Raw genomic sequence first — 26819 nt, 5'->3', positions numbered from 1 at the left:
TAAAAAGAAATTACGTTTTTTTTTTTTGCGATCGCCGGTAAACGGTTAATTACCGGCGATCGCAAATGTGGGGTCGGTTAAAACCCCCCCGAATCATGTTCTCTGGGGTCTCGGCTACCCCCGGCAGCATCCTGGATAGCGATCTCGTTGTGTTTGACACGCAGCAGCGATCAGGATCCTGCTGTGACATCGCTGGTCATAGCTGAAAGTCCAGAACTTTATTTGGTCGTCAGGTCGGCGTGATTCGTCATGTTTCACAGCAAAAGCAACGATGCCAATGTGGCACCCCTAGGGAAATTTGCCACAAAAATAGTTACTGACAGTAAGTACAAATACTAAAATAGCAAGACTGCACTACCACCTCCGGCCAGAAGGGGGAGCTCCAGAGACTCCCCTTGATCCATTCTGGTCTGAGAGAAGAAATGGCAGTTGGGCTAAGGAGCTGAAAGTGAGAGGTCATACAGTTGAATCTCTAACAGCCCTGTGACTGTTACCAGGCCTAAATCACCGGCCTGAGGAGAAGAGGGATAGAGAAAAAGGACATTGTGAGAACCGGGTAGCATTAATCACTACCCAGAACAGGCGCAAAGACGGATACCGGATCCGTGGCTGTATTCATTACATATAATACAGCAACCGGAAAAACGTGAGGTGATATCAGCTTCACTAGGGTCGGACGCAGCAACAGACACAGAGTTCAGCGGTACTCCTGGAAGGGGTAAGCCGATAAAAGGACTCGGGTTGCCCGTCGAACCAGGACCCGGAGGGGACAGATTGGGCCGGCAGCCAGTTCACATACAGCAGCAGGGCCACACAGATATTGCGCACAATAAGAGGCGAAGACCCCGGCAGGGTCAAAGTAACTCAGAGTTCCCATACAGACTCCGGTGACAGGACTGGTTGTAAATCCTTTTTTTGTTAAAGTAAACTGGTTAAACGTTTCAGTGCCTCAGTCTTTCATTTGGACAATAGCCATCTATCCAGGATTGGGATCATCACCGCTGGGAGAACCTGCTGCTGATCAAGTAAGTGCCTGTTCCCTCACGATACCCTTTACACTGTGCATTGCCTGAGGCCACAGCACCGGGTCAAGCCACCTGTGACATCCCCCTCAAGAGACAGACCCCATTGGTCCGGTGCTGGGTACCCCGGTCTCTTGGGCGTCACACCAGCAATGTTTTTTCACAGAGCTAACAACCAGCGAGAACGATAAGTACTTCACTGGATCGCTCCTGCATCGTTCTGGAGTTGCTGTGTTTGACATCTCTACAGCGACCTAAACAGCGACGCTCCAGCGATCTAGTTTAGGTTGGATCGTTGTCTATATCGCTGGAGCGTCGCTAAATGTGACGGTACCTTTACACAGTATGTTAGATAGTATATCATTTGGCAAGTCTGTCTTCTTGACCCACCAGACATAAACACTTAAATTCACAAGCCAATCTAATATATAAAGCTGAATGTGTGTGTGTATGTGTGTATGTATGTATGTCCGGGATTGGCATCTGCACCGTCGCAGCTACAGCCACAAAATTTTGCACAGTTACACGTCTGGACCTTGAGAGCGTCATAGGCTATGTTGTGAGGCGAAATTTTAACACTGTGCGTTCCAATTCACTAAACAATTTTGCCCCTATCTACATAATGGGGAAAAAGTGAAAGGAAAAGTGTTGGAGGCGTCGCAGTTACAGCAATAAAATTTTGCACAGTCACAAGTCTGGACCCTGAGAGCGTCGTAGGCTATGTTGTGAGGTGAAATTTTAACCCCGCGCTTTCCAATTCACCAAACAATTTTGCCCCTATCTACATAATGGGGGAAAAAGTGAAAGGAAAAGTGTTGGAGGCAAATTGACAGCTGCCAGATGTGAACAAGGGGGACTTAAAGAGTGAAAGCGATGGCGCCAAAGAGTATATACCATACAGTTGCTAAGGTGGGGCCTCGACATGGGATACTCACCACATACGGGGATATGAACACACACACAAAAGGCGCCACAAACTACCACGTGCTTGAACACATATACCACCCTCAGGACACATTTCACCACACATACACAAACCTCGCCACATAAAAGTCGAAACACAAGTCGCCGCTCAAAACTCGCCACGCGCAAAACTCGCCACATGCAAAACTAGGCTCACACAAAACTCGCCACACGTGCAAAACTCACCTCATGGAAAACTCGCCACATGCAAAACTTGCACACGCGGAAAATTTGCCACATGCACAAAAGTTGCAACACATGCAAAAGTTGCCTCACACAAAACTTGCACCTACTCAAAACGCACCACACATAAAACTCGCCACGGGCAAAACTCGCCATGCGCAAAACTTGTTGCACACCACTTGCTACACTAACCTGTCACATGCAACTCGACACACAAAAAGTTGCTACACGCATGTCGCCACACAAAACTCATCTCACAAAAGTCGGTACATGCATGTCGCCACACGCAACTCAACACACACAACTTGACACATAAAACTCGCCCTAAAACACACACAAGTCTGGTATTATCTTCAAAACTAAAAATCTGATTAATAAGCAAACTACAAGAGCAACAAATGTACTATATAGGAAAAACGGCAGCTGTCAGTCACATGACCTGTCTACTATGTGTATGTGTGAGCTAATATATACTGCCAGGGGGGAGGGCTTCCTGTTGGCTTGGGGATTTATCAGGCTACCAATTTAGCTTACAAATACTGAGGTAAAAATACTGACAAAATAATGTGTAAATGCGGTCTAATACAGGAGGAGATGACACACAGATATATACTATATACAGGAGGAGATTACACACAGGTATATACTATATACAGGAGGAGATGACACACAGGTATATACTATATACAGGAGCAGATGACACATGTATATACGGAAGCAGATGCCACACGTATATACTATATATGGGAGCAGATGACACACGTATATACTATATACAGGAGGAGATGACACATGTATATACTATATACAGGAGGAGATGACATACATATATATTCTATATACAGGAGGAGATGACACACACATATATATACTATATACAGGGGAGATGACACAGGTATATACTATATACAAGAGGAGATGACATATAGGTATATACTATGTACAGGAGGACATGACACACAGGTATATACTATATACAGGAGGAGAAGACAACCTGTTATATACTATATACAGGGGAGATGACATACAGGTACATACTATATACAGGGGCGATGACACACAGGTATATACTATATACAGTGGAGATGATACACAGGTATATACTATATACAGGAGGAGATGACATACAGGTATATACTATATACAGGAGGAGATGACTTAGAGGTACATACTATATACAGGAGGAGATGACACACGTATATACTATATACAGGAGGAGATGACATACAGGTATATACTATATAAAAGAGGAGATGACATAGGTATATAGAGGAGATGACATACAGCAGGTATATACTATATACAGGGGAGATGACATACAGGTATATACTATATACAGGAGATGACATACATGTATATACTATATATAGGAGGAGATGACATACAGGTATATAGTATATACAGAAGAGATGACATGCAGGTATATAATATAGGAGATGACACATGGGTATACACAATATACAGGAGGAGATGACATACAGCAGGTATATACTATTTACAGGGGAGATGACATACAGGTATATACAATATACAAGAGAAGACATACAGGTGTATACTATACATAAGGGAGATGACAAACATGTATATACTGAGATGAAAATGAGGGGTGTGAGGTGAAAATGCAAAGGTGAGTGCAAAATGAGAGGAGTGAGGGAAAATAGTGGAGTGATCGGAAAATGACAGATGTGAGGTCGAAATGACAAGTGTTAGGGGGGTATGAGAGGAGTGAGGGGGAAAATGAGAGGTGTAAGGGAGAAAATGAGAGGCTTGATGAGAAAATAAGAGACGTGAGTTGCTATAACTAACCACAGATATTTACTATGCCCAGGCAACGCCTGGCTCTTCAGCTAGTATACAGATAAAAAGCCAGTTCTTTTGGTTTGCAAAAAACATGGTTGTCTGGGAAATTAAGATACAATCTGGTTTCTTCACAGTCACATTACAACATTCTTTATCCATGGGGATAACAGATGGACAGAACTGGAGAGGTGAGGACTCTGGAAATGTCTGAAGGTAGATTTATTAATGTGTCTCTTCATAACCAGGATTACATAGTAGTGAAGAAGACCTCTAGTGAGCGCTGTCAGGACCCTGTGTCTGAGGGATGGGGAAGACCCCTGAGCCCAATCACAGGGCGTCAACCTCGCCACCTGCTACATGAGGACATCAATGACCAGAAGATCCTAGAACTCACCTACAAGATGATTGAGCTGCTGACTGGAGAGGTGACACTGCTGGGAATACTGGGACATTATATAGTAACGCTAACGCTATGAAGGGATCAGGGGGATGACGATATCATTGTATGTGTCAGGTTCCTATACGGTGTCAAGATGTGTCCGTCTATTTCTCCATGGAGGAGTGGGAATATTTAGAAGGACATAAAGATCTGTACAAAGACATCATGATGGAGGCTCCCCAGCCCTTCATATCACCAGGTAATAGACAGGGCTAAATACGCACGGTCTATAATTATCTGTATGTAAAAAAATTAATTCAGTCCCTGTATGTGTTTCCTCCAGTTCTATCCAGTAAGAGGACAACACCAGAGAGATGTCCCCGCCTTCTTCCACAGGACTGTAAACAAGAAAATCTTGATGTTCCTTTGGATCATCAGGTAGATGGAGAGAAGGTGTCATGAGATCTCTCTTTGATGTGTAGATGGCTGGGAAGGTCTTGTGTTCAGTCTTGTTTTATCCACCAGTATTAAACGTTTTATACTTGTGTAATGAGAATGGTGGAGATGGCAGGATTGAAGCTGATCATAGATGTGACTTCTCCATCTGTCTGTGACTTTCACAATATTTGTTCCAGGGTGAAGATCTGACCCATGATAATACTATAGAGACCTATGTGAGAGGTGTTGAGTGGTGTAAAGAGGAGATTCCTACATATGGCTACCCAGGTGAGTAGTAACCACTAAATGCAGAGATGTCACAGATTCTCTTCAGTCAATGACTTTTACCATTTTGTGTGAGCTCTGTGGTCTTAGACTCACCACTTCTTCCGAAGTGCTGTAAAAATATTAGTGATAAGCGAGCGTGCGCGGATAAGATGTTATCCGAGCACACTCGTGTTCTAATGATATTCTAATGATATTCGAACACACCGAAGATACCCTATATTCGATTCGCTATGGCTGTATGTCATGCGGCTGTTCGACAGCTACAACCATGGATGGATTGCCTGTTTGTTAGGACTTCACAATTATTATTATTATTATTATTATTATTCATTTTTATAGCGCCATTTATTCCATGGCGCTTTACATGTGAATGGGGCAAATATAGACAAGTACAATAAACATGAGTAAAACAAGGCACACACAAGTACAGGAGGAGAGAGGACCCTGCCCGCGAGGGCTCACAGTCTACAGGGGATGGGTGAGGATACACTAGGTGAGGGTAGAGCTGGTCATGTGGCGCTTCAGTACACTGGGGATCACTGCAGGTTGTAGGCTTGTCGGAAGAGGTGGGTCTTCAGGTTCCTTTTGAAGGTTTCCGTGGTAGGTGAGAGCCTGATTTGTTGGGGTAGACCGTTCCAGAGTATGGGGGAAGCACGGGAGAAGTCTTGGATGCGGTTGTGGGAGGAAGAGATGAGAGAGGAGTAGAGTAGGAGATCATGAGATGATCGAAGGTTGCGTGTAGGTAGGTAGCGGGAGACCATGTCACAGATGTATGGAGGAGTCAGATTGTGAACGGCTTTGTATGTCATTGTTAGTATTTTGAACTGTAGCTTCTGGGCAATAGGAAACCAGTGAAGGGCCTGGCAGAGAGGAGAGGCTGGGGAATAACGGGGAGACAGGTGGATTAGTCGGACAGCAGAGTTTAGGATGGATTGGAGTGGTGCCAGAGTGCTAGAAGGGAGGCCAGAGAGTAGGAGGTTGCAGTAGTCAAGGCGGGAGATGATAAGGGCATGTACTAGTGTTTTTGTGGTTTCATGGTCAAGGAATGTACGGATCCGGGAAATGTTTTTGAGTTGGAATCGGCAAGAGGAGGCAAGGGCTTGGATATGTGGCTTGAAGGAGAGGGTAGAGTCAAGGATCACCCCGAGGCACCGAGCATGCGGGACCGGGGAAAGTGAGTATCTCTTGATCGATAGGTCGGGTGGAGGGGTAGAGTGAGGTGGGGGAAAGATGATAAATTCTATTTTGTCCATGTTCAGTTTTAGAAAACGAGCAGAAAAGAAGGATGAAATAGCAGACAGACATTGCGGGATTTTGGTCAGTAAGGAAGTGAGGTCAGGTCCAGATAGGTAGATCTGCGTGTCATCAGCGTAGAGATGATATTGTAAACCAGTGTTCCCCAAGTCCGGTCCTCAAGAGCCACCAACAGGTCATGTTTTTAGGATTTCCTTAGTATTGCACAGGTGATAATTGCATCACCTGGACAGGCAAGCATTCAATGACCTGTGCAATACTAAGGAAATCCTCAAAACATGACCTGTTGGTGGCTCTTGAGGACCGGACTTGGGGAACACTGTTGTAAACCGTGGGATTCTATGAGCTGTCCCAGGCCGAAGATGTAGATGGAGAAGAGTAGGGGTCCTAGAACTGAGCCTTGGGGAACACCAACAGACAGGGGGTGGGATGAGGAGGTGGTGTGGGAGAGGGAGACACTGAATGTCCGGTCTCTTAGATACCTACTGTCTCCTTCCTGTTGTGAATTCTGTGGCTGAGTTCACTTCTGTGGTCACAAGTGGTATTGCAGTCTCTGGGCTTCCTCCCTCAGGTGTTTTGGTGAGCTCGTTGGCTGCCTTGCTATTTAGCTCCACCTGAGTCTGTCTTCCTTGCTCCTTGTCAATGTTCCAGTGTTGGATCTGAGCTACTGCATCTTTCCTTGGGCCTGCTGCTCTGCTAGATAAGTGCTTCTAGTTTGTTTTCTGTTTTTTTCTGTCCAGCTTGCTATTGTCTTTTGCTGGAAGCTCTGAGAAGCAGAGGGGTGCACCGCCGTGCTGTTAGTTCGGCACGGTGGGTCTTTTTGCCCCTTTGCGTGGTTTTCGTTTTAGGGTTTTTGGTAGACTGCATAGTTCTCTTTGCTATCCTCGCTCTGTCTAGAATATCGGGCCTCACTTTGCTGAATCTATTTCATTCCTACGTTTGTCTTTTCATCTTGCTAACAGTCATTATATGTGGGGGGCTGCCTATTCCTTTGGGGTATTTCTCTGAGGTAAGTCAGGCTTGTATTTCTATCTTCAGGCTAGTCAGCTCCTCAGGCAGTGCCGAGTTGCATAGGTAGTTGTTAGGCGCAATCCACTGCTGCTTATAGTTGTGTGAGGATAGATCAGGTACTGCAGTCTACAGAGATTCCACGTCTCAGAGCTCGTCCTATTGTTTTTGGTTATTGCCAGATCTCTGTATGTGCGCTGATTACTGCACGCTGTGTTGCCTGATTGCCAGCCATAACACCTTCCCCATAATCCTGTAGAATGTAAGCCCGCAAGGGCAGGGTCCTCGCCCCTCTGTATCAGTCCGTCATTGTTAGTTTGTTTACTGTAAGTGATATCTGTAACTTGTATGTAACCCCTTCTCATGTACAGCACCATGGAATCAATGGTGCTATATAAATAAATAATAATAATAAATATGAGATCCAGGATAGGGCCAAGTCTGTGATGCCAAGAGATGAGAGGATCTGTTACAGGAGGGAGTGGTCCACAGTGTCGAAGGCAGAAGACAGGTCCAGGAGGAGGAGGACAGAGTAGTGTCGCTTGTTCTTGGCGGTTAGTAGGTCGTTGGTCACTTTAGTTAGGGCAGTTTCAGTTGAGTGATGTGTTCGGAAGCCAGATTGTAACCGGTCAAAGAGGGAGCAGGAGGAGAGGTGGGAGGACAGTTCAAGATGGACATGCTGTTCCAGTAGTTTTGAGGCAAAAGGGAGAAGGGATATCGGGCGATAGCTGGACACAGAGGATGGGTCGAGGGAGGGTTTTTTTGAAGGTAGGTGTGATTGATGCATGTTTGAAGGATGAGGGGAAGACACCGTTTGTAAGTGAGAGGTTGAAGAGTTGTGTAAAGGTTGGGATGAAGACTTTTGCGAGGTTAGGGATGAGGTGGGATGGGAGCGGGTCAAGAGTGCAAGTGGTGAGATGTGATCTTGATAGAAGGAGGGAGAGCTGATCGTCTGTCATGGTGGAGATGCTGGCTTTGGAACAGGGCTGAGAAGTCAAGAGGAGGGGCATTGGGGGCTGCGGGCCAAAGCTTAGTCTGATGTTATCTATCTTCTGCTTAAAGAAAGAGGCAAATTCTTCAGCTGAAATGAGAGGGGAGGGAGGAGATGCTGGGGGACTGAGTAGAGAATTGAAAGTGTTGAAGAGCTGTTTAGGGTTGTGCGACAGGAAGGATATATGAGATAAGAGCAGTAAGTTTGTTTTGCGGCAGTGACTTGAAGCTGGCGAGGGACTGCTTGTATGCAGTGAAGTGCTCAGCAGAACGAGATCTCTTCCATCGCCGTTCAGCGATCCTGGAAGCCCGTCTCAGTTCTTTGCCAGGCTGGTTGGCCAGGGCTGCCTGTTAATTCTACGAGTTTTGCTATGCATGAGCGGGGCGGCCGAATCGAGTGTTGCTGTTATTGTGGTGTTATAAAAAGAGGCAGCAGGGGCGCATGCGCGGACCTAGATGCCGACGGTCATGTCGTGCTGAGCTCCGCTCCCAAACTGATCCCACGCAGCCCTAATTAGCCGTCAGAGCACATCTAACTCACCGGAGCCGAGGCACCTACACCCCCGGGATCGGCACCACCGGTAATGCCGAAGAAGGGGAGCGTGGCACAACCCGCAGGCCGCCTCATTACGGACCTTCTCCTGATCGGCAACACATCCAAGATGGCCGCCGCAGCAGCTCCGTCCCCGGCCACAGCACCGCAGGTAGAGGAGAACACAGACCAGGGGGGAACTTCCCCAGGCATGGAGACTATAATCTCCACAGCAGCGCTCACAAAATCGCTGCAGGAGACTTTTAGAGCAGAACTCTCTGCAGCCATGCAGGGCATTGCGTCTCAATTACAGGACATTATGCAACGTACAAATAACTTAGAGGAAAAAATTGAGTCTATGATAGATGCCCTGGAGGAGGATCATGAGACATCCAAAAATCACACAGACCGCATTAATGAGCTGGAACTTCGCTGCGAGGATTATGAAAACAGGTCCCGCAGGAGTAATTTGAGAATAAGAGGCCTCCCGGAACATATTACTGCCCTTAAAGAAACAATGACCACACTTTTTGCTGTGCTCCTGCCTGATATAGACCCATCCCTCCTACATATTACCAGGATCCAAAGGGCACTGGGCAAGCCTCGTTCGCCTGACATGCCTAGAGACGTTATTCTGAAATTGCACTACGAAGAAACAAGAGATATGATCCTAATAGCAACCAGAGACCGCTCTTCCTTGCCTAATTTACCAAATACTGTGCATATATATGCGGATATAGCCACGGCTACATTGGCCAGGAGAAGATCCCTCAAACCCATTACGGCCTCCCTTCAGAAGGCCCAAATTAAATACCGCTGGGGATTCCCCTTCACCCTGAACTTCACAGCCAACTCCCAATCATTTATCTGCAAATCTCTGGAGGAAGGAAAACAAGCCTTGGTTAAAGCAGGAATACCGATCAGCATAGACGCACCCTCGCTTCCTCAGCAAAAATCCAGACCAGCAAGAGAGTGGAAAGACTCCCCCAGAACGAGGAGTCAAAACTCACGGATCTCCTGATGTGGACTTGCAGTCACGTGAAAGAAAGAGAACTGAATCTTCTAAAGGCCACCTCTACTGAGAATGGGAACCTCCATCTTGGTTGAACTCTCCTCCATATGAAAAATACCCCGAACTCGGACGAGTAATTAGCCATGTTGTGCCTGACCTACCTCTATCAGGTTTACTAAACCCATCTGACCCCCACCTATCCCTTCCCACCCTCCCCCATCTTACTCATTCTTTTACCTCTCACCTCCCTTTTCCTATATTTCATCCAACCCCCCCATCCCCTCCCCCCCCCCTTTTTTTTTTATTTATTATTATTTTTCCTAATACATTAAGGGTTGGACCTACTGGGATTATGGCATGCTGCCCAAAACTGGCGACCCCTGGTTTACTAACTAATATGGGAACCCAGATCGCCATACTTGTTGGACTTATAGTCCTTTTGAAATTGTTATTGGATTTGTTTGTCGTTGTCTTCCCCATGTTTGACCCTCACCCACTGTCTCCACACAGCAACAGATACTATGTCCTCAAGTTAACCAAATGCAAAGATAGAGTGAACTTAGTATTGACCACAACACTTAGCCTCACAAATATAAGCAATAATATCATGCATAACTATGTGTAAAGTTCTGTCTCACAATGTCCGGGGATTCAATTCACCATCAAAGCGCAGAAAGGCCTTCCTTGACTACCAAAAACATAAGCCTGACATAATCTGTCTACAGGAGACCCACTTTACCACCTCTTCCTATCCTAAATATTTTAACTCTCACTACTCACAACACTTCCTTTCATCTTGGGACCGTAAGAGAAGAGGAGTAGCCATCTTTATTAAAAATAATTTCCCATTCCACCACTCCAGCACATATCTGGACCCCGAGGGTAGATTCATCATACTACTTGGTTCTTTGCAGGGCTTAGACATCTGCATCGTCAATAGTTATTCCCCCGCAACTGCCCAGACCCGCACCTTCCAACTAATCCTAACTAAGTTGATTCCACTTAAATACCACCACCTTGTGTGGTGTGGAGACTTTAACTTCACTATGAATCCATCAATTGATAGTAGCTCACTGAAAAGGACAGACATAACAAAAACTGACAGGAAGAAAATACTCCAGCTGATGAAAGAGAGTCACATTGCGGACGTGTGGAGAGAGATGAACGGAGGCATTAGAGGGTACACATATTACTCCCCAGCACAAAAATCCTACTCGAGAATAGACCTTCACTTAACCTCTGCCTCAACACTCCCATCAGTCCTCTATTCCCGACATATCCCATCTCCATGGTCAGACCATGATGTAGTCTTATCACTATTCAAATTTAATACTGTCTCTTCTAGATTATTCAAATGGAGAATAAACGAATCCTTACTCACTGACCCCTCCACCCTAATCGATGTTAAAAAAGATCTAAACGTATACTTCGAAGCTAACTCGACAGGTGATATATCACCTGGGTCAGTATGGATGGCACATAAAAAATTTATAACTGGAACACTGATTAAATTAGCCTCCACCAAAAAGAGGCAAAGATCGGAGCAGCAGTTGCAACTAGAAAGCAAACTGCTTAGGTTAGAGCAGGCAAATCAATCAACTACATCTCTCTATTTAACCAAACAGATCCATGATACTAAACTAAAATTAGATGCACTCCTCACAAACAAAGCCGAAAAAGCACTAACATGGACCAAATCATCCTTCTACAAACACGCCAACAAACCTAGTTCTATGCTAGCCCGTAAACTTAGACATAAAGAGCTATTAAACAATGTCTCATCCATTAGAGACCCAACAGGTCAAACTACAGCTAACCCGGAGGCTATCTATAGCACATTCCACAAATATTACCAATCACTCTACGCCACCCCCCAGCCTCCCCCCCCCCCCCCCCCGCAGCGCCTTCAGACCTTTTTGGAAAGACTGAATCTCCCTAGGATGTCTGCCTCCGCAATCGATCACCTCCAAACGCCCATTACTACCGAAGAGATAATGTCAACAATTAAGAATCTTAAAAAAAGCAAAGCCCCTGGTCCTGATGGCCTCACGGCACTTTACTATAAAAAATTTGGAGACATACTTACTCCCTACATCCAACAATTTTGCAATTCTCTCCTCAACGGACACCAAATGCCACCCGAATTTTACACTGCACATGTGACAATAATCCCTAAACCTAAAAAAGACCATCTCTACCCTAAAAATTATAGGCCCATTTCCTTATTGAATGTAGACCTTAAAATATACACATCTATTTTGACGGCCAGACTCAATACAGTCCTACCCCTATTGGTCCATCGAGATCAAGTGGGGTTCATACCTAAGAGACAGGGTCCTGATAATATTAGAAAGAACCTGAATCTCATACACTCAGCAAATCACTTTAAACGGCCATTGTTGATGCTGGCTCTTGACATAGAAAAAGCCTTCGATTCGGTATCATGGACCTATCTATTTGAAACCCTAGCAAAATTTGGAGTCCCGGCAGGAATTATAACTAGCCTCAAACTATTATATGATAGCCCCACAGCCTACTTAAAGCTACCCACTAATCAACCTGCCCCCATCAAAATTCAAAGAGGCACAAGACGAGGCTGCCCATTGTCACCAGCTTTGTTCGCCCTGGCTATGGAGCCTCTGGCAGAGGCCATTCGAACCAACCCTAACATCCATGGACCCCAGGACCTAGGAGGCCAATATAAGACAAGTCTCTTTGCAGACGATCTACTTCTAGCCATTACCAATCCAGTCACCTCACTCCCGAATCTATTCACCGTTCTACACGAATTCGAACTCATATCAGGCCTTAAAATCAATGTCGACAAGTCCGAGGCACTATTCATCAATACTCCAAAAGAGGCCCAAACCAACCTAGTTTCTCAATTTAAATTTTCTAAAAAAGATCATTATCTGACCTATCTGGGAGTTAACGTGACCTCTCATAGGTCAACACTGTTTAAATGGAATTACCTACCACTGATAAAGAACCTGCAATCGGACCTCACTAGATGGTCCTCTATGCAATTGTCCTGGCTTGGTAGATTGCACGCTATTAAGATGATTACCCTCCCAAAATTTCTCTACCTCTTTCGATCTCTGCCTATCCCACTGCCATCCAGAACACTGCATGAAATCAATACCACGATCTCGAGGTTCCTGTGGCAGGGCAAAAGGCCTCGAATACGGCTTAGAACCCTATTCATACACAGAAGAATGGGAGGTTTGTCTTTTCCCAATTTTATTTTATACTATAAGTCTGCCCAACTAGCCCAATTAATTAGCGTTTGTACTAGCAGGGACAATCGGCCCAGATGGATTGATCTAGAGTCATCCTTCATGGCCCCCTACTCTCTACCAGGCCTATTATGGTCTATGCAGAAGCTCCCAAAGGGAATCCATATAACAGCCCCATTCTCTTTTCACTCCCTCATCATGTGGCGGAAGGAGAGATTTAAATATGATCTACAATCTAAATCATCTCTTCTAACCAACTTCTTTCATAACCCTGATTTTATTCCAGGATTAGATCCCCGTCCCTTCTCCTGGTGGATCCTTAATGGCATAACTACCCTGAGACATCTTTGCACACCCTTCCTTACACTGCTCTCCCAACAGGACTTCATCCAAAAACTTAAACCACCAGCAGAGGAAACGTTGCGCATCTGCCAGGTTTTCCACTTTGCCAAACAGATCCTACAACACAAAACACCCCCACGTCCTACAAGCTACGAACAGAGAGGCCTGAATGACCCCTTGAGTGGAGGAACTATTTCCCTCATCTACGCAACCCTAAATAGCACCCAGGGTGACGAAAAACTTAAATTTATGAAACAGTGGGAGGCGGACCTAAATATATCATTGTGACTGGAGGAGGAACTGTACTACACTTTCTAAGGGTAGCTACCAGTCCTCGATGGTTGAGACGTCCATTAAACTCTTGCATAGGACATACCAGGTCCCGAGTAAATTACACACCATCTATCCAAATGTATCAGACCGCTGTTTCAGAGGATGTGGACTTCAGGGCAATCGAAAACATATTTGGTGGGAGTGCCCGATGGTATCTGCACTTTGGCGGAGGGTACAATCCATAATGGTAAAAATGTGTGGTAGGACAGTCCCTTTGGACCCGGCTGTGTTTCTTCTGGGTGCTAGGTTACCCGGCTTACCTAAAAAACTCCACAACCTAGTCAGCCAACTTTGTATGGCGACAAAGTTACACATTGCAACGAAGTGGAGAACTACTTCTTTATCACTGCCACTTGTGATGGACAAGATGAACACTATTTTGTTATACGAAAGAATCCAAGCTACAAGGAATGACTCATGGGACACTTTCTATCAGACTTGGCGACCCTGGATGGAACTAGACAATAATGTAAACCTGGGTCAGACCCTAATATTGTCCTTGTGATTGCTGGGTAAATTGAATGCGACCACTCTTATATCTTGTTTGAGATACTCTGTTGTCCCCCTCCCCTATGTACTCCCCCCCCCCCCCCCTGTCTACGTATTGTAGTTCATTAAAGTTTAATTTTATCGGTGATTGAGTTTTGTTTCTTTCCCACGATCTAAACACTATACCACCTTCTTGTACGGGAAATCTGTTGTTAATGTATTATTTTACTGTTTGCTCGGAAAATAAAACTTATTGAAACTATAAAAAGAGGCAGCAGCATCTGTGTCATGGAAGGAAGCTATGTTTGTAAGAGGGAGAAGGGACTCGGAGAGTGATTGTAAATTGAGGTCTTTGAGATTTCTGCGAGGGTGAGTGAGTTTGTGGAGTGGAGGTTGTGCGCTATAAGGGGAGAGAGAAGAAAATGTCAGTAGGTTGTGGTCAGACAGGGGGAGGGGTGAGTTGGTGAGATTAGTAAGGGAACAAAGGCGGGTGAAGATGAGGTCCAGTGTGTGGCCATCTTTATCGGTGGCTTCAGATGACCATTGAGTGAGACCAAAGGAGACAGTGAGCGATAAAAGTTTAGAAGCGGCTGAGGTGGAAGTGCTGTGTGTACAGAACAGTGTGTGGCCATCTGTGTGTGGCCATCTTTATGGGTGGCTTCAGATGACCATTGAGTGAAACCAAAGTTGACAGTGAGCGATAAAAGATTAGAGGCGTCTGAGGTGGAAGCGCTGTGTGTACAGAAATAGGAATAACTAACTTACCGTACTCCTCCAGAGCCAGCAGTTATGTGATCACTGGATGTAGGAAAGGGGCAAGAGCTGCTGGACCCAAGAAGACCCAGTCAGCTCTGCTAAGCAATCAGGAGGCTACAATTCTACTGTGGTTGGGACAAATATGCTAGGATTTAATGAAGAAAAAAAAAAAAAAAGAGTAATTCATCAATGAAATACCCACCAAAGGTCTTTTACAAAAAAACTTTTATAAAAGTTTGGCACCCCTGTTTGAAATTGTTATTGTCAACAATTAAGCAAGTAATATAAATCAAAAAAGCTATATACCATAAAGTTATATGAAAATTTTTATTGATACAATATTAAAAGATTTAACATAAAACCAGTTAGTATGGGGACAGCAATAGGCAAAAAAAACAACAACCAGAAAAAGGTACACAGATTACAGGTGGTATCGCTGTAATCGTACTGACCAGAAGAATGAAGTTGTCTTCACTTTTTCCACACTGTGATCGGCATAAATAAACAAAAGACAATTCTTGAATTTTTGGATTTTATTCATTCTGCCTCCCCAAAATTGGAATACAGAACTGATCAAAAAATGTAATGTGCCATAAAATTGTAGGAATAAAACCGTTAATTCGTCCCACAAAAATAAAAACAAGACCTCACATGACTCAAATTATATCACATTATATCTCTCCGAATTTGGGGATGCAAAACTTGTTTTTTCAACAAAATAAACATCTTTTAGTGGGTGACAACTGCCAATTCTAAAAACCCAATATAAATCTGGTATCGATGTAATCACACTAAACCAAAGAATAAAGTCTCATCTAATCACTTATACCGCACGAGGAACGGCATAAAAAATGAATGAAATCTATTCTTGACCAATTGATTTGTTCATTCTGCCTCCCAAAAATCCCAGTAAGTTTAGGCTGAGGCAGATGGAGGCACTGTGGATGCTGTCTGACCTGTAATCTGGTGAAAAGAAGGACACCACTGAACTGAGGCCAGATGGAGCCCAGAGTAAATCTGCTGCTGAATTAAAGTGAATGGATCCCTCGAGGGTTTAATTTCAATCACATCACTCATAGATTTAGATGAAAACCCCAATGTAAGTTCTCAGCGTAGAGCGCCGGATAAATGTGATCCCAAATGTTATGTAAAATGTTCCCAATAAAACCTTCACCTCAGTCCACAAAAAAAGCAAGTCCCCACTCAGGTCCGTCATCTGTTAATGGAAATATGGGGGGCTTCCAAGTTTCTGGTAGTACAAAGGCTCCAGAAAAGCTTCCCCCCCCCCCAAAAAAAAAAAAAAATTCTGCAAATTCTGCACTTCCAAACCCAAATGCCCCCTTTCTGAGGCCCACAGTGTGCCTAAACAACCTTTAGCGCCCACATGTTTGGCTTTTCTCTAGCGATGAGATCCTGCTTAATTTACTGTTTGCGTGTCTCCTGAAGTGTGAACTGGGCCTAATGTATGGGCACTAGAATGTACTGGGCCTTACAATAGCAGAAAACAATGATGGAGTCAAATTCATCACTACGCCTATAGATAAAGTGAAAAACGGGCATAATTTCCAAAATGGGGTCACTTGCGTGGGCTACTCTGATCTTCTAGCACTTAGGGGTTCTGTATTTGATGTCTGCAAACTATTCTAGGAAAATCTGTGCTCCAGGAGGCAAATAGCGCTTCATCCCTCCTGAGACTTGCCGTATGGCTAAGCAGTACTGTACATCCATATATGGGGTACTGCCATGTTCAGCAGAAATTGTGTGATAAATTTTTTTGCTATTTTTAGGGTGCTTTCCTATTGTGTTCTTGGGTCCCATTGGTTCATATTTCCCAACCCCCTTGGCAAAACTGGGTTTGGACGTATGCGCCGACGGGGCCATAGACTGTAATGGTGACGGCAGAGCGAACGTGTGCTCTGACATGTATCGTTTTCGTGGGTGTCTGCCTACTGAAGGCGGACACTCCGAAGTAGTAAACTGGTGGACACTCCCAAAAATAATGCAAGTCAGAACGCACATTTACTCTGCCATCATCATCAAAGTCTATGGCCCCATCAGCTTATACAGTGGGTACAGAAAGTATTCAGACCCCATTTTTCACTCTTGTTTCATTGCAGTCAGTTGGCAAATTCAAAAAATGTACATTCTGCAACCCATCTTGACTGAAAAAAAACTGAAATGTAGACATTTTTGCAAATTTAATAAAAAAGAAAAACTGAAATATCACATGGTCATAAGTATTCAGACTCTTTGCTCAGACACTCATATTTAAGTCACATGCTGTCCATTTCTTTGTGATCCTCCTTGAGATGGTTATACTCCTTCATTGGAGTCCAGCTGTGTTTAATTAAACTGATATGACTTGATTTGGAAAGGCACACACCTGTCTATATAAGACCTCACAGCTCACAGTGCATGTCAGACCAAATGAGAATCATGAGGTCAAAGGAACTGGCCAAGGAGCTCAGAGACAGAATTATGGCAAGGCACAGATCTGACCAAGGTTATTTGTGCAGTAGTCAAGGTTCCTAAGAGCACAGTGGCCTCTATAATCCTTAACCCCTTTACCCCCAAGGGTTGTTTGCACGTTAATGACCGGGCCAATTTTTTCAATTCTGACCACTGGTCCCTTTATGAGGTTATAACTCTGGAACGCTTCCATGGATCCTGGCGATTCTGACTTTTTCTCGTGACATATTGTACTTCATAATAGTGGTTAAATTTTTCTTTTATATTACCTGCACTTATCTGTGAAAAAAAAACGTAAAATTTTCAAAATTTTCACCAAATTTCTAACTTTGAATTTTCATGCCCTTAAATCACACAGATGTGTCACACAAAATGCTTAATCCATGACTTTTCCCACATGTCTACTTTACATCAGCACAATGTTGGAACCAAAATTTTTTTTTTGGCTGGAAGTTATGAGGAAATGACTCATTTTTACAACACCATTTTTTTTAGGGACCACATCACATTTGAAGTCACTTTAAGGGGTCCATATGATTGAAAATGCCCAAAAGTGACACCATTCTAAAAACTGCACCCCTCAAGGGCTCAAAACCACATTTAAGAAGTTTATTAACTTTTGAGGTGTTTCACAGGAATTTTTGGAATGTTTAAAAAAGAAAATGAACATTTAACTTTTTTTCACAAAACAATTACTTCAGATCCAATTTGTTTTATTTTACCAAGGGTAACAGGAGAAATTGGACCCGAAAAGTTGTTGTGCAATTTGTTCTGAGTACGCTGATACCCCATATGTGGGAGTAAACCACTGTTTGAGCTCATGGCAGGGAAGGAGCACCATTTGACTTTTCAACGCAAAATTTGCTGGAATTGAGATTGAACACGATGTCGCATTTGGAGAGCCCCTGATGTGCCTAAAGAGTGGAAACCCCCACAAGTGACACCATTTTGGAAAGTAGACCCCCTAAGGAACTGATCTAGATGTGTGGTAAGCACTTTGAACCTCCAAGTGCTTCATAGAAGTTTATAATGTAGAGCTGTAAAAATACAAAATCATATTTTTTTCACAAAAATGATCTTTTCACCCCAATTTATTTTACCAAGGGTATCAGGAGAAATTGGACCCCAAAAGTTTTTGTGCAATTTGTTCGGAGTACGCTGATACCCCATATGTGGGGGTAAACCACTGTTTGGGCGCATGGCAGAGCTCGGAAAGGAAAGGAGCACCGTTTTACTTTTTCAACGCAGAATTGGCTGGAATTGAGATCAGATGCCATGTCGCATTTGGAGAGCCCCTGATGTGCCTAAACAGTGGCACCATTTTGGAAACTAGACCACCTAAGGAACTGATCTAGATGTGTGGTGTGCACATTGAACCCTCAATTGTTTCACTAAAGTTTATAATGTAGAGCTGTGAAAATTAAAAAATCATATTTTCCACAAAAATGATTTTTAGCCCACAATTTTTAATTTTCCCAAGGGTATCTGGAGAAATTGGACCCCAAAAGTTGTTGTGCATTTTGTCCTGAGTACGCTGATACCCCATATGTGGGGGGACCATCGTTTTGGCGCATGGCAGAGCTCGGAAGGGAAAGAGCGGCGTTTTGGAATGCAGACTTTGATGGATTGGTCTGCGGGCGTCATCTTGCGTTTGCAGATCCCCTGATGTACCTAAACAAGTGACCCCATATTGGAAATTAGACCCCCCAAGGAAGTTATCTAGATGTGTTGTGAGAACTTTGAACCCCCAACGCAGAGCCATGAAAATAAAAAAATAATTTTTTTACCACAAAAATGATTTTTTTAGCCCCCAAATTTTTATTTTCACAAGGGTAAGGGTAACAGGAGAAATTGGATAGCAGAAGTTGTTGTCCAATTTGTGCTGAGTATGCTGATGCCCCATATGTGGGGGTAAACCACTGTTTACACAGCGGAGCTCGGAAGCGAAGGAGCACCGTTTTACTTAATTGAGATCTGATGCCATGTCGCATTTGGAGAGCCCCTGATGTGCCTAAACAGTGGAAACCCCCCAATTTTAACTCCAGCCCTAACCTCAACACACCCCTAAGCCTAATCCCAACCCTAACTATATCCCTAACCCCAACACACCTAAGCCTAATCCCAACCCTAACCACATCTCTAATCCCAACACACCCCTAACCCCAACATACCCCTATCCCTAACCCCAACGCATCCCTGACCCCAACACACCCCTAACCCTAATCCCAACCATAACCCTAACCACACCTCTAACCCTGACACACCCCTAATCCTAATCCCAACCGTAAACGTAATCCAAACCCTAACCCCTACTCTAGCCCCAACCCTAACTTTAGCCCTAACCTAATGGGAAAATGGAAATAAAAATGTTTTTATTTTATTATTTTTCCTTAAGTAAGGGGGTGATTAAAGTGGGGGTTTGATTTACTATTTATAGCGGGTTCTTATGTTTTATGCAGCTGTCACACACTAAAAGACGCTTTTTATTGCAAAAAAGTTTTTGCATTACCACATTTTGAGAGCTATAATTGCTCCATATTTTGGTCCACAGAGTCATGTGATGTCTTGTTTTTTCTGGGACGAGTTGACATTTTTATTGGTACCATTTTCGGGCACATGGCATTTTTTGATCGCTATTTATTCTGATTTTTTTGTTAGGCAGAATGAACAAAAACCAGCAATTCATGAATTTCTTTGGGGGGGGGACGTTTATACCATTCCATGTTTTGTAAAATTGATAAGTTTTATTCTTTGGGTCAGTACAATGACAGCGATACCTCATTTATAGCATTTTTTTATGTTTTAACACTTGTATACAATAAAAACTATTTTATATAAAAAATAATTATTTTTGCATCGCTTTATTCTGAGGGCTATAACTTTTTTATTTTTTCGCTGATGACACTGTGTGGTGGCTCGTTTTTTGTGGGACAAGATGACGTTTTCAGCGGTACCATGTTTATTTATATTCGTCTTTCTTGATCGCGTGTTATTCCACTTTTTGTTTGGCGGTATGATGATAAAGCATTGTTTCTCCATTGCGACATTGGGACACAGGACCATGGTGTATGCTGACACTAGGAGGCTGACACTAAGCAATTACAAAAAAGGTTAGCTCCTCCTCTGCAGTATACACCACCCACTGGCTACGGATAATATCAGTTCTTGCTTAGTGTCCGTAGGAGGCACACTGCGTCTGTTTTTTCTTTCAGACTTTTTTATTTTTATTTTTTTTACCTTTTTGCGCAAGAGGAGGATGGGGTGAAGGACCCTTTTAAGGGGGCTGATCTCCCCCAAAACATCAACAGGCGAGCACGGCGAGTTTCACCTCCCCGTACCCTCTCCTGCTACGTGGGCTTTACGGCCGAGACCTAGCTCTGTGAAATCCTAGGGGAGCCTTAGGATACACATAGGCCACCTTTCATATGCACAGTCCGGCCGCCCTCCCTCTGAACCACCACTGAAGAACAGCGGTGCTGCATGGAGCTCCCCTGTCCGTCTCCACCTCCTCGTCAAGAGGGTGGCGGATCGAGGATTACTGCACCTCCCCTCATACCTCGCCTGAAGAGGACCATCAGCGGTGAGTCTTGCAGGGGTGGGGGAGCTCACGAGTGCACCGAGGGCTCGGCTGCATCTTGTGTCCGGGCACCGCTAATTTAGTCCCCGGCTTCGGCCCCAGCTAGGCCGCGGCGCCCACAGCGCGCGTCACACGCGAGGCCCCGCCTACCAGTTTAGCGCTTCTCGCACACTGCGGGAAGCGCTCCACATAATCTCGGCGGCCATCTTTGATGCAAGGAGCTTCTGGACATCGGCTGCACTACTCTCCTCCCGGTCGGCACAGCGCTGCGACAGGACCTGGGTAGGTGCTCTGCACGCTAACACAGGCCCTCCTCATCATGCGCACACACAGTGCTCTGCTATTTTAGCTGCACATAAGTGCCCCACATCAGCCCTGCACGGAGGTTAGCAGGTACAACATGTCTCTGCCTAAACCCTCCAAAAAATCTGCAAAAAACGCTTACGGTGTTCTTCACTTCTTGCACCTCCTGTCAGGCTGCGCTACCAAGCTGGCACACTGCTCCGCTTTGTAATGCTTGTTACCCTAAATGCGTTTAGGAGCTCCCCACCGCAAACGAGCCTGCGGTGACCAGTCCCCCCTGAGTGGGCTTTGTCACTTTCGCAATCTATGGCTTCTTTGACTAAAGCTATCGAGTCCCTCCAGGATCCATTCAGGAGCAGGACCACTAATCCGCCTATTCAGGAAACTTCCCCTATGGCTGCGGAATCTTCAGCCTGCAGGGGCCGCTCTCATTCTAGGCACAAGCGGCCATCTAGGAAGCGCGTCCATTAACTATGCCTCCCGCTCTCGCTCCCCAGGCACCTGTTCCGACCAGGACTCTGAACCTGAGTCTGATGGGCCTCTTGATCTGGAGTCGCCAGGTTATCAGAGTACTATAGATAGTCTCATTGAGGCCGTCAACCAGTCTCTTCAGGTTGATGAGGAGCCTGCGACCTCCTATACGGATAATTCGATGTCCTTCAAAAGGACCAAGTGTCCTCATAGGGTGTTTGTCCTGGAAGTCCGGGTGATTGGCATAGCCCAGCGACATAGGGAGCATCCGGACAAACGCTTTGCTGGCCAGAGATCTCTGGAGTCCAAATATCCTTTTTCTCCTGATCTCCGCAAACAATGGACAGAATCCCCTCCTGTGGATCCTCCTGTTTCACGTTTGTCCTCTAAAACTCTTCTATCCGTGCCAGACGGATCTTCTATCAAAGATCCCACAGATCGCCTAGTTGACAGTCTCGCCTGTTCAGTGTTTGAGGCTTCCAGCTCAGCAATTTTTTCCTCCTTCGCTGCTACCTGGGTAGCCAAAGCCGTGACTTTTTGGGCAGACTCTCTGCATAAGGCCTTACAGAACAGTGATCTTCCCTCTGACATAGCGGAGCTAGCAAATCAAATTTCCTTGGCTGGTGATTACTTAGTAAACGCTTCCCTGGATGCGGCCAATTGCTCTGCACTTACGGCTTCAAACGCTGTGGCGATTAGGAGAGCACTATGCTTGATAAACTGGCGAGCGGACTCCGCATCTAAAAAGTCCCTCACATCCCTTCCATATCTCAGTGGCTGCTTATTTGGTGAAAATCTGAACAAGCTGATTTCAGACGCTACAGGAGGGAAAAGTACTTCCCTTTCCCAGCAGAGATTCAGACAACCGTTCCGTCGACAGCCGCAGGCTCGTTTTCGGTCCTTTCATGAAAACTATGCATGACTCTCCTCAGCCATTTCTCCTGGTTCGGGGCGCTGTGCCGGCAGAGACAAAAGCCCACAGTCCTCGTACAGGCCCAGCCATTCCTTTAGGGGCCGCACCACGCAGTCTAGGTCCAGGGGATCCAAACCCCAACCATCTTCTAAATGACTCGCAACCTCGTCCGGACAACACAAGCAAAGTAAGCGGACGCCTTCTCTTGTTTCGTCATACCTGGCTCACAGTCGTTCACGACGAGTGGGTCAGAGATCTGGTGTCCTCCGGTTACAAAATCGATTTTTTTTCCTCCCCCCTACCCCTCCTCCAACCCGGTTTTTCGCTTCCTGCCCTCCCAAAGCGGGATCGCGTGCTCGGGCTTTTTCCCAGGCCATCGAGTTGCTCCGCCGAGATGTGGTCATTGTCCCTGTCCCAGAGGACGAAAGGTTCCGCAGTTTTTATTTAAATCTGTTCATGGTCCCCAAGAGGGATGGAACGGTCAGGCCCATCCTGGACCTTAAGCCCTTGAACAGATTTGTCAAAGTCCGACATTTCAGGATGGAGTCCCTCTGTTCCGTCATCGCCTCGAGGGAACAAGGCAAATTCTTAGCCTCCATCGACATCCGGGATGTGTACCTCCACATCCCAATCTTCCCACCTCACCAAAGGTTTCTTCGCTTCGCCGTCAGAGGGGAACATTTTCAGTTTACGGCCTTGCCTTTCGGCCTCGCCACCGCCCCCAGAGTTTTCACAAAGGTCATGGCGGCGGTCATGGCCATTCTACATTCTCGGGGTCTAGTCGTGCTTCCCTACCTAGACGACTTACTGGTCAAAGGCCCATCTTTCCAAGCCTGCGAGGAGTGCGTCCGCATTTCCTTGGATTCTTTTTCTTGGCTGGGCTGGTTGATCATCTTAAAAAAGTCATCTACAGTTCCAGCTCAACGGATCTCCTTCCTGGGCATGACCCTTGACACCTCCCGAGGGTTGGTGCTTCTTCCTCGGGACAAGGTCCTGGCTCTTCAACAGGGGGTCTTGAAGCTTCTCCAGCCATCTCCCTGTTACATCCATTTCGGCATGAGGATTCTTGGGAAGATGGTGGCCGCAATGGAGGCAATTCCATTTGTGCAACTACACCTCTGTCCCCTCCAGCCCGCTCTGCTAGACGCATGGGGCGGGAGTCCATTTTCCCTCGACCAACTGTGTCCTCTCTCTCCTTGGGTCAAGCAGGCACTCCAATGGTGGATGCGCCGAACCTCTCTTCTCCAAGGGAGGTCCTTCCTCCCAGTCCATTGGCTGGTAGTCACTACCTTTGCCAGCCTCCTCGGCTGAGGAGCGGTCTTTCGCCATCACACTGCGCAGGGAACCTGGACTCGTTACGAGTCTCGCTTTCCAATCCATATCCTGTAGATACGTGCGATTTGGCTGTCCTTAAAGCGGTTCCATCATCTCCTAGCAGGCCGCCCCATCCGTATCCAGTCGGACAATGCCACGGCTGTGGCCTATATAAATCATCAGGGGGGCACCCGCAGCAGAGCTGCACATCCTTCACTAGGCCGAAAACAACCACTCGGTCATATCGACCGTTCACATTCCAGGAGTGGAAAATTGGGCCGTGGACTTCTTCAGCCGGCAAGGTCTTGCCTCAAGAGAGTGGTCTCTCCATCAGGACATATTCCAACAAATCTACCTTCGTTGGGGTACTCCGGACGTAGACTTGATGGCTTCCTTGTTCAAGGCCAAGGTACTTCAGTTTGTAGCTCAGTCTCGGGACCCGAGAGCAATCGGGGTGGACGCGCTGGTCCTTCCTTGGAGTCTGTTTCACCTTCCTTATCTGTTTCCTCCCCTTCCCCTGCTTCCCAGAGTCATCAGGAAGATCAGGGCGGAGGGTGCGCCGGTGATTCTCATCGCTCTGGATTGGCTTCGCCGGGCGTGGTATGCAGAGCTGGTCCAACTCATCGCAGACGTTCCTTGGCATCTACCAGATCATTCGGATCTACTTTCCCAGGGCCCGATCTACCACCAGAACTCAGGGGCCCTGTGTTTGATGGCTTGGCCGTTGAATCTTGGGTTCTGACTCAAGCAGGTTTCTCCCGCGAAGTAGTTTCCTCTTGATCAATGCCCAAAAACCGGTGTCATCGCGCATCTATCATCGGACCTGGAAGACTTTCTTTGAATGGTGCAGAAGTAGAGGTCACCCTCTGTTGGTTTTCAACATCCCTACCATCCTGGACTTTCTCCAATCCGGTCTGGACTTGGGGCTTTTGCCGAGTTCCCTTTAAAGGGCAGATCTCGGCCTTGTCAGTCCTTTTTCAACCAAAAATAGCTTCCAAACCCTAGGTCAGAACGTTCTTTCAGGGAGTCTCCCACGTGGTGCCTCCCTATAGAGCACCTTTAGAGGCTTGGGACCTCAATCTGGTCCTAGGTGTCCTGCAGGAATCTCCCTTTGAACCGTTGCAGGACATCTCTCTATCTCTTCTTTCTGGGAAAGTGTTTTTTCTTGTCGCTATTACTTCGATCAGACGAGTGTCGGAGTTGGCTACCCTTTCCTGCTGAACACCGTTCCTTACATTCCACCGAGACCAGGTGGTTCTCAGACCGTCCCCTACCTTCCTTCCCAAGGTGGTGTCTTCCTACCACCTTAACGAGGATATCGTACTTCCGTTGTTTACTCCTGCTCTGATGCATTGCGTGGAGAAGGCCCTTCACTCCTTGGATCTTGTCAGGGCTCTCAGGAAGTACGTGTCTAGGACTGCACCTTTTCCACAGATGGAAGCTCTGTTCGTGCTCCCGGCAGGACACCGGAAGGGACTGGCCGCTTCTAAGTCGACAATCGCCAGATGCATTCGGTCGACTATTCAAGAGGCTTATCGCATCAGAGGCAAGCCTATCCCAGCGGGTCTCAGGGCACACTCCACTCGGTCAGTGGGTGTTTCCTGGGCCATTCGGAATCAAGCATCTACAGTGCAAGTTTGTAAAGCTGCGACCTGGTCTAGCCTGTACAATTTTTCAAAGCATTACAATGTCCATACTCTGGCATCTGCAGATGCAAGCCTGGGTGGGCGTATTCTGCAGGCAGCGGTAGTGCACCTGTAGACAGCAGGTGCCATGAGTTTACACTGTTATGTTATTTCCCACCCAGGAAATCCTTTTGGACGTCACACAGTCCTGTGTCCCCCAATGTGGCAATGGAGAAATAGGGATTTTTGTGTACTCACCGTAAAATCCTTTTCTCCAAGCCACTCATTTGAGGACACAGCACCCACCCTTTTTTGGCCTGTTGCCTATGATGAGTGTTTTTAGTCTCTGACATGTTGTACCTATGGTTAGTTTTGTTAATCTCCTACTGCTTTGTTACTGATCTGGAATTATCCGAAGCCAGTGGGTGGTGTATACTGCAGAGGAGCAGCTAACCTTTTTTGTATTTACTTAGTGTCAGCCTCCTAGTGGCAGCAGCATACACCACGGTCCTGTGTCCCCCAATCAGTGGCTCGAAGAAAATGATTTTACGGTGAGTACACAAAAATCCCTATTTTTTTGCCTCGTATTTTATTTTTTTACTGTGTGCACTGAAGGGATTAACTAGTGGGACCGTTTTAAATGGTCGGGTCGTTACTGACGCGGCAATACTAAATATGTGTTCTTTTATTGTTTTTTTTATTTACATACAGAAATGTATTTATTGGAACAGTATTTTTTATTTAGGAATCTGTTTTTTAAATATTTTTACACAGTATAATTTTTTTTTTTTTTTTACATTGTCCCAGGGTGGGAGATCACTGTATAAAGTCAGATCACTGATCTGACACTTTGCAGAGCACTGTGTCAGATAAGTGATCTGACAGGCAGTGCAGTAGGCTTGCCGGTGCCTGCTCTCAGCAGGCACTGACAAGCCACCTCCCTGCAGGACCTGGAAGAACCCTACGGCCAACTTGGATCCAGGGACCTGCAGGGAGGAGAACGGAGGAGATCCTCGGAACAACGCAATCACATTGCGTTGTTCTGAGCGTCTCAAGGAAGCATGCAGGGAGCCCCCTCCCTGCGCGATGCTTCTCTATGCCACCGAAACGCTGCAATCTTCT

The 26819-nt window shown here is 45.8% G+C and overlaps 1 protein-coding gene across 1 annotated transcript in view; it reads left to right on the top strand.

Moving 5' to 3' along the window:
- LOC138663915 (gastrula zinc finger protein XlCGF53.1-like) overlaps positions 1 to 26819 on the top strand; it is a 129333-nt gene that overhangs the window by 17779 nt on the left and 84735 nt on the right. The window contains exons 3-6 of the mRNA XM_069750285.1: positions 4214 to 4393; positions 4483 to 4606; positions 4691 to 4785; positions 4983 to 5073. Coding sequence (XP_069606386.1) covers positions 4214 to 4393; positions 4483 to 4606; positions 4691 to 4785; positions 4983 to 5073 — 490 coding nt within the window. The remainder of the gene's footprint in view (positions 1 to 4213; positions 4394 to 4482; positions 4607 to 4690; positions 4786 to 4982; positions 5074 to 26819) is intronic.

This window comes from Ranitomeya imitator, chromosome 2 (assembly GCF_032444005.1).
Source record: "Ranitomeya imitator isolate aRanImi1 chromosome 2, aRanImi1.pri, whole genome shotgun sequence".
Lineage (NCBI taxonomy): Eukaryota > Metazoa > Chordata > Amphibia > Anura > Dendrobatidae > Ranitomeya > Ranitomeya imitator.
The sequence above is the reverse complement of the archived record's forward strand: the minus strand, read 5'-3'. Positions and strand labels throughout refer to the sequence as shown.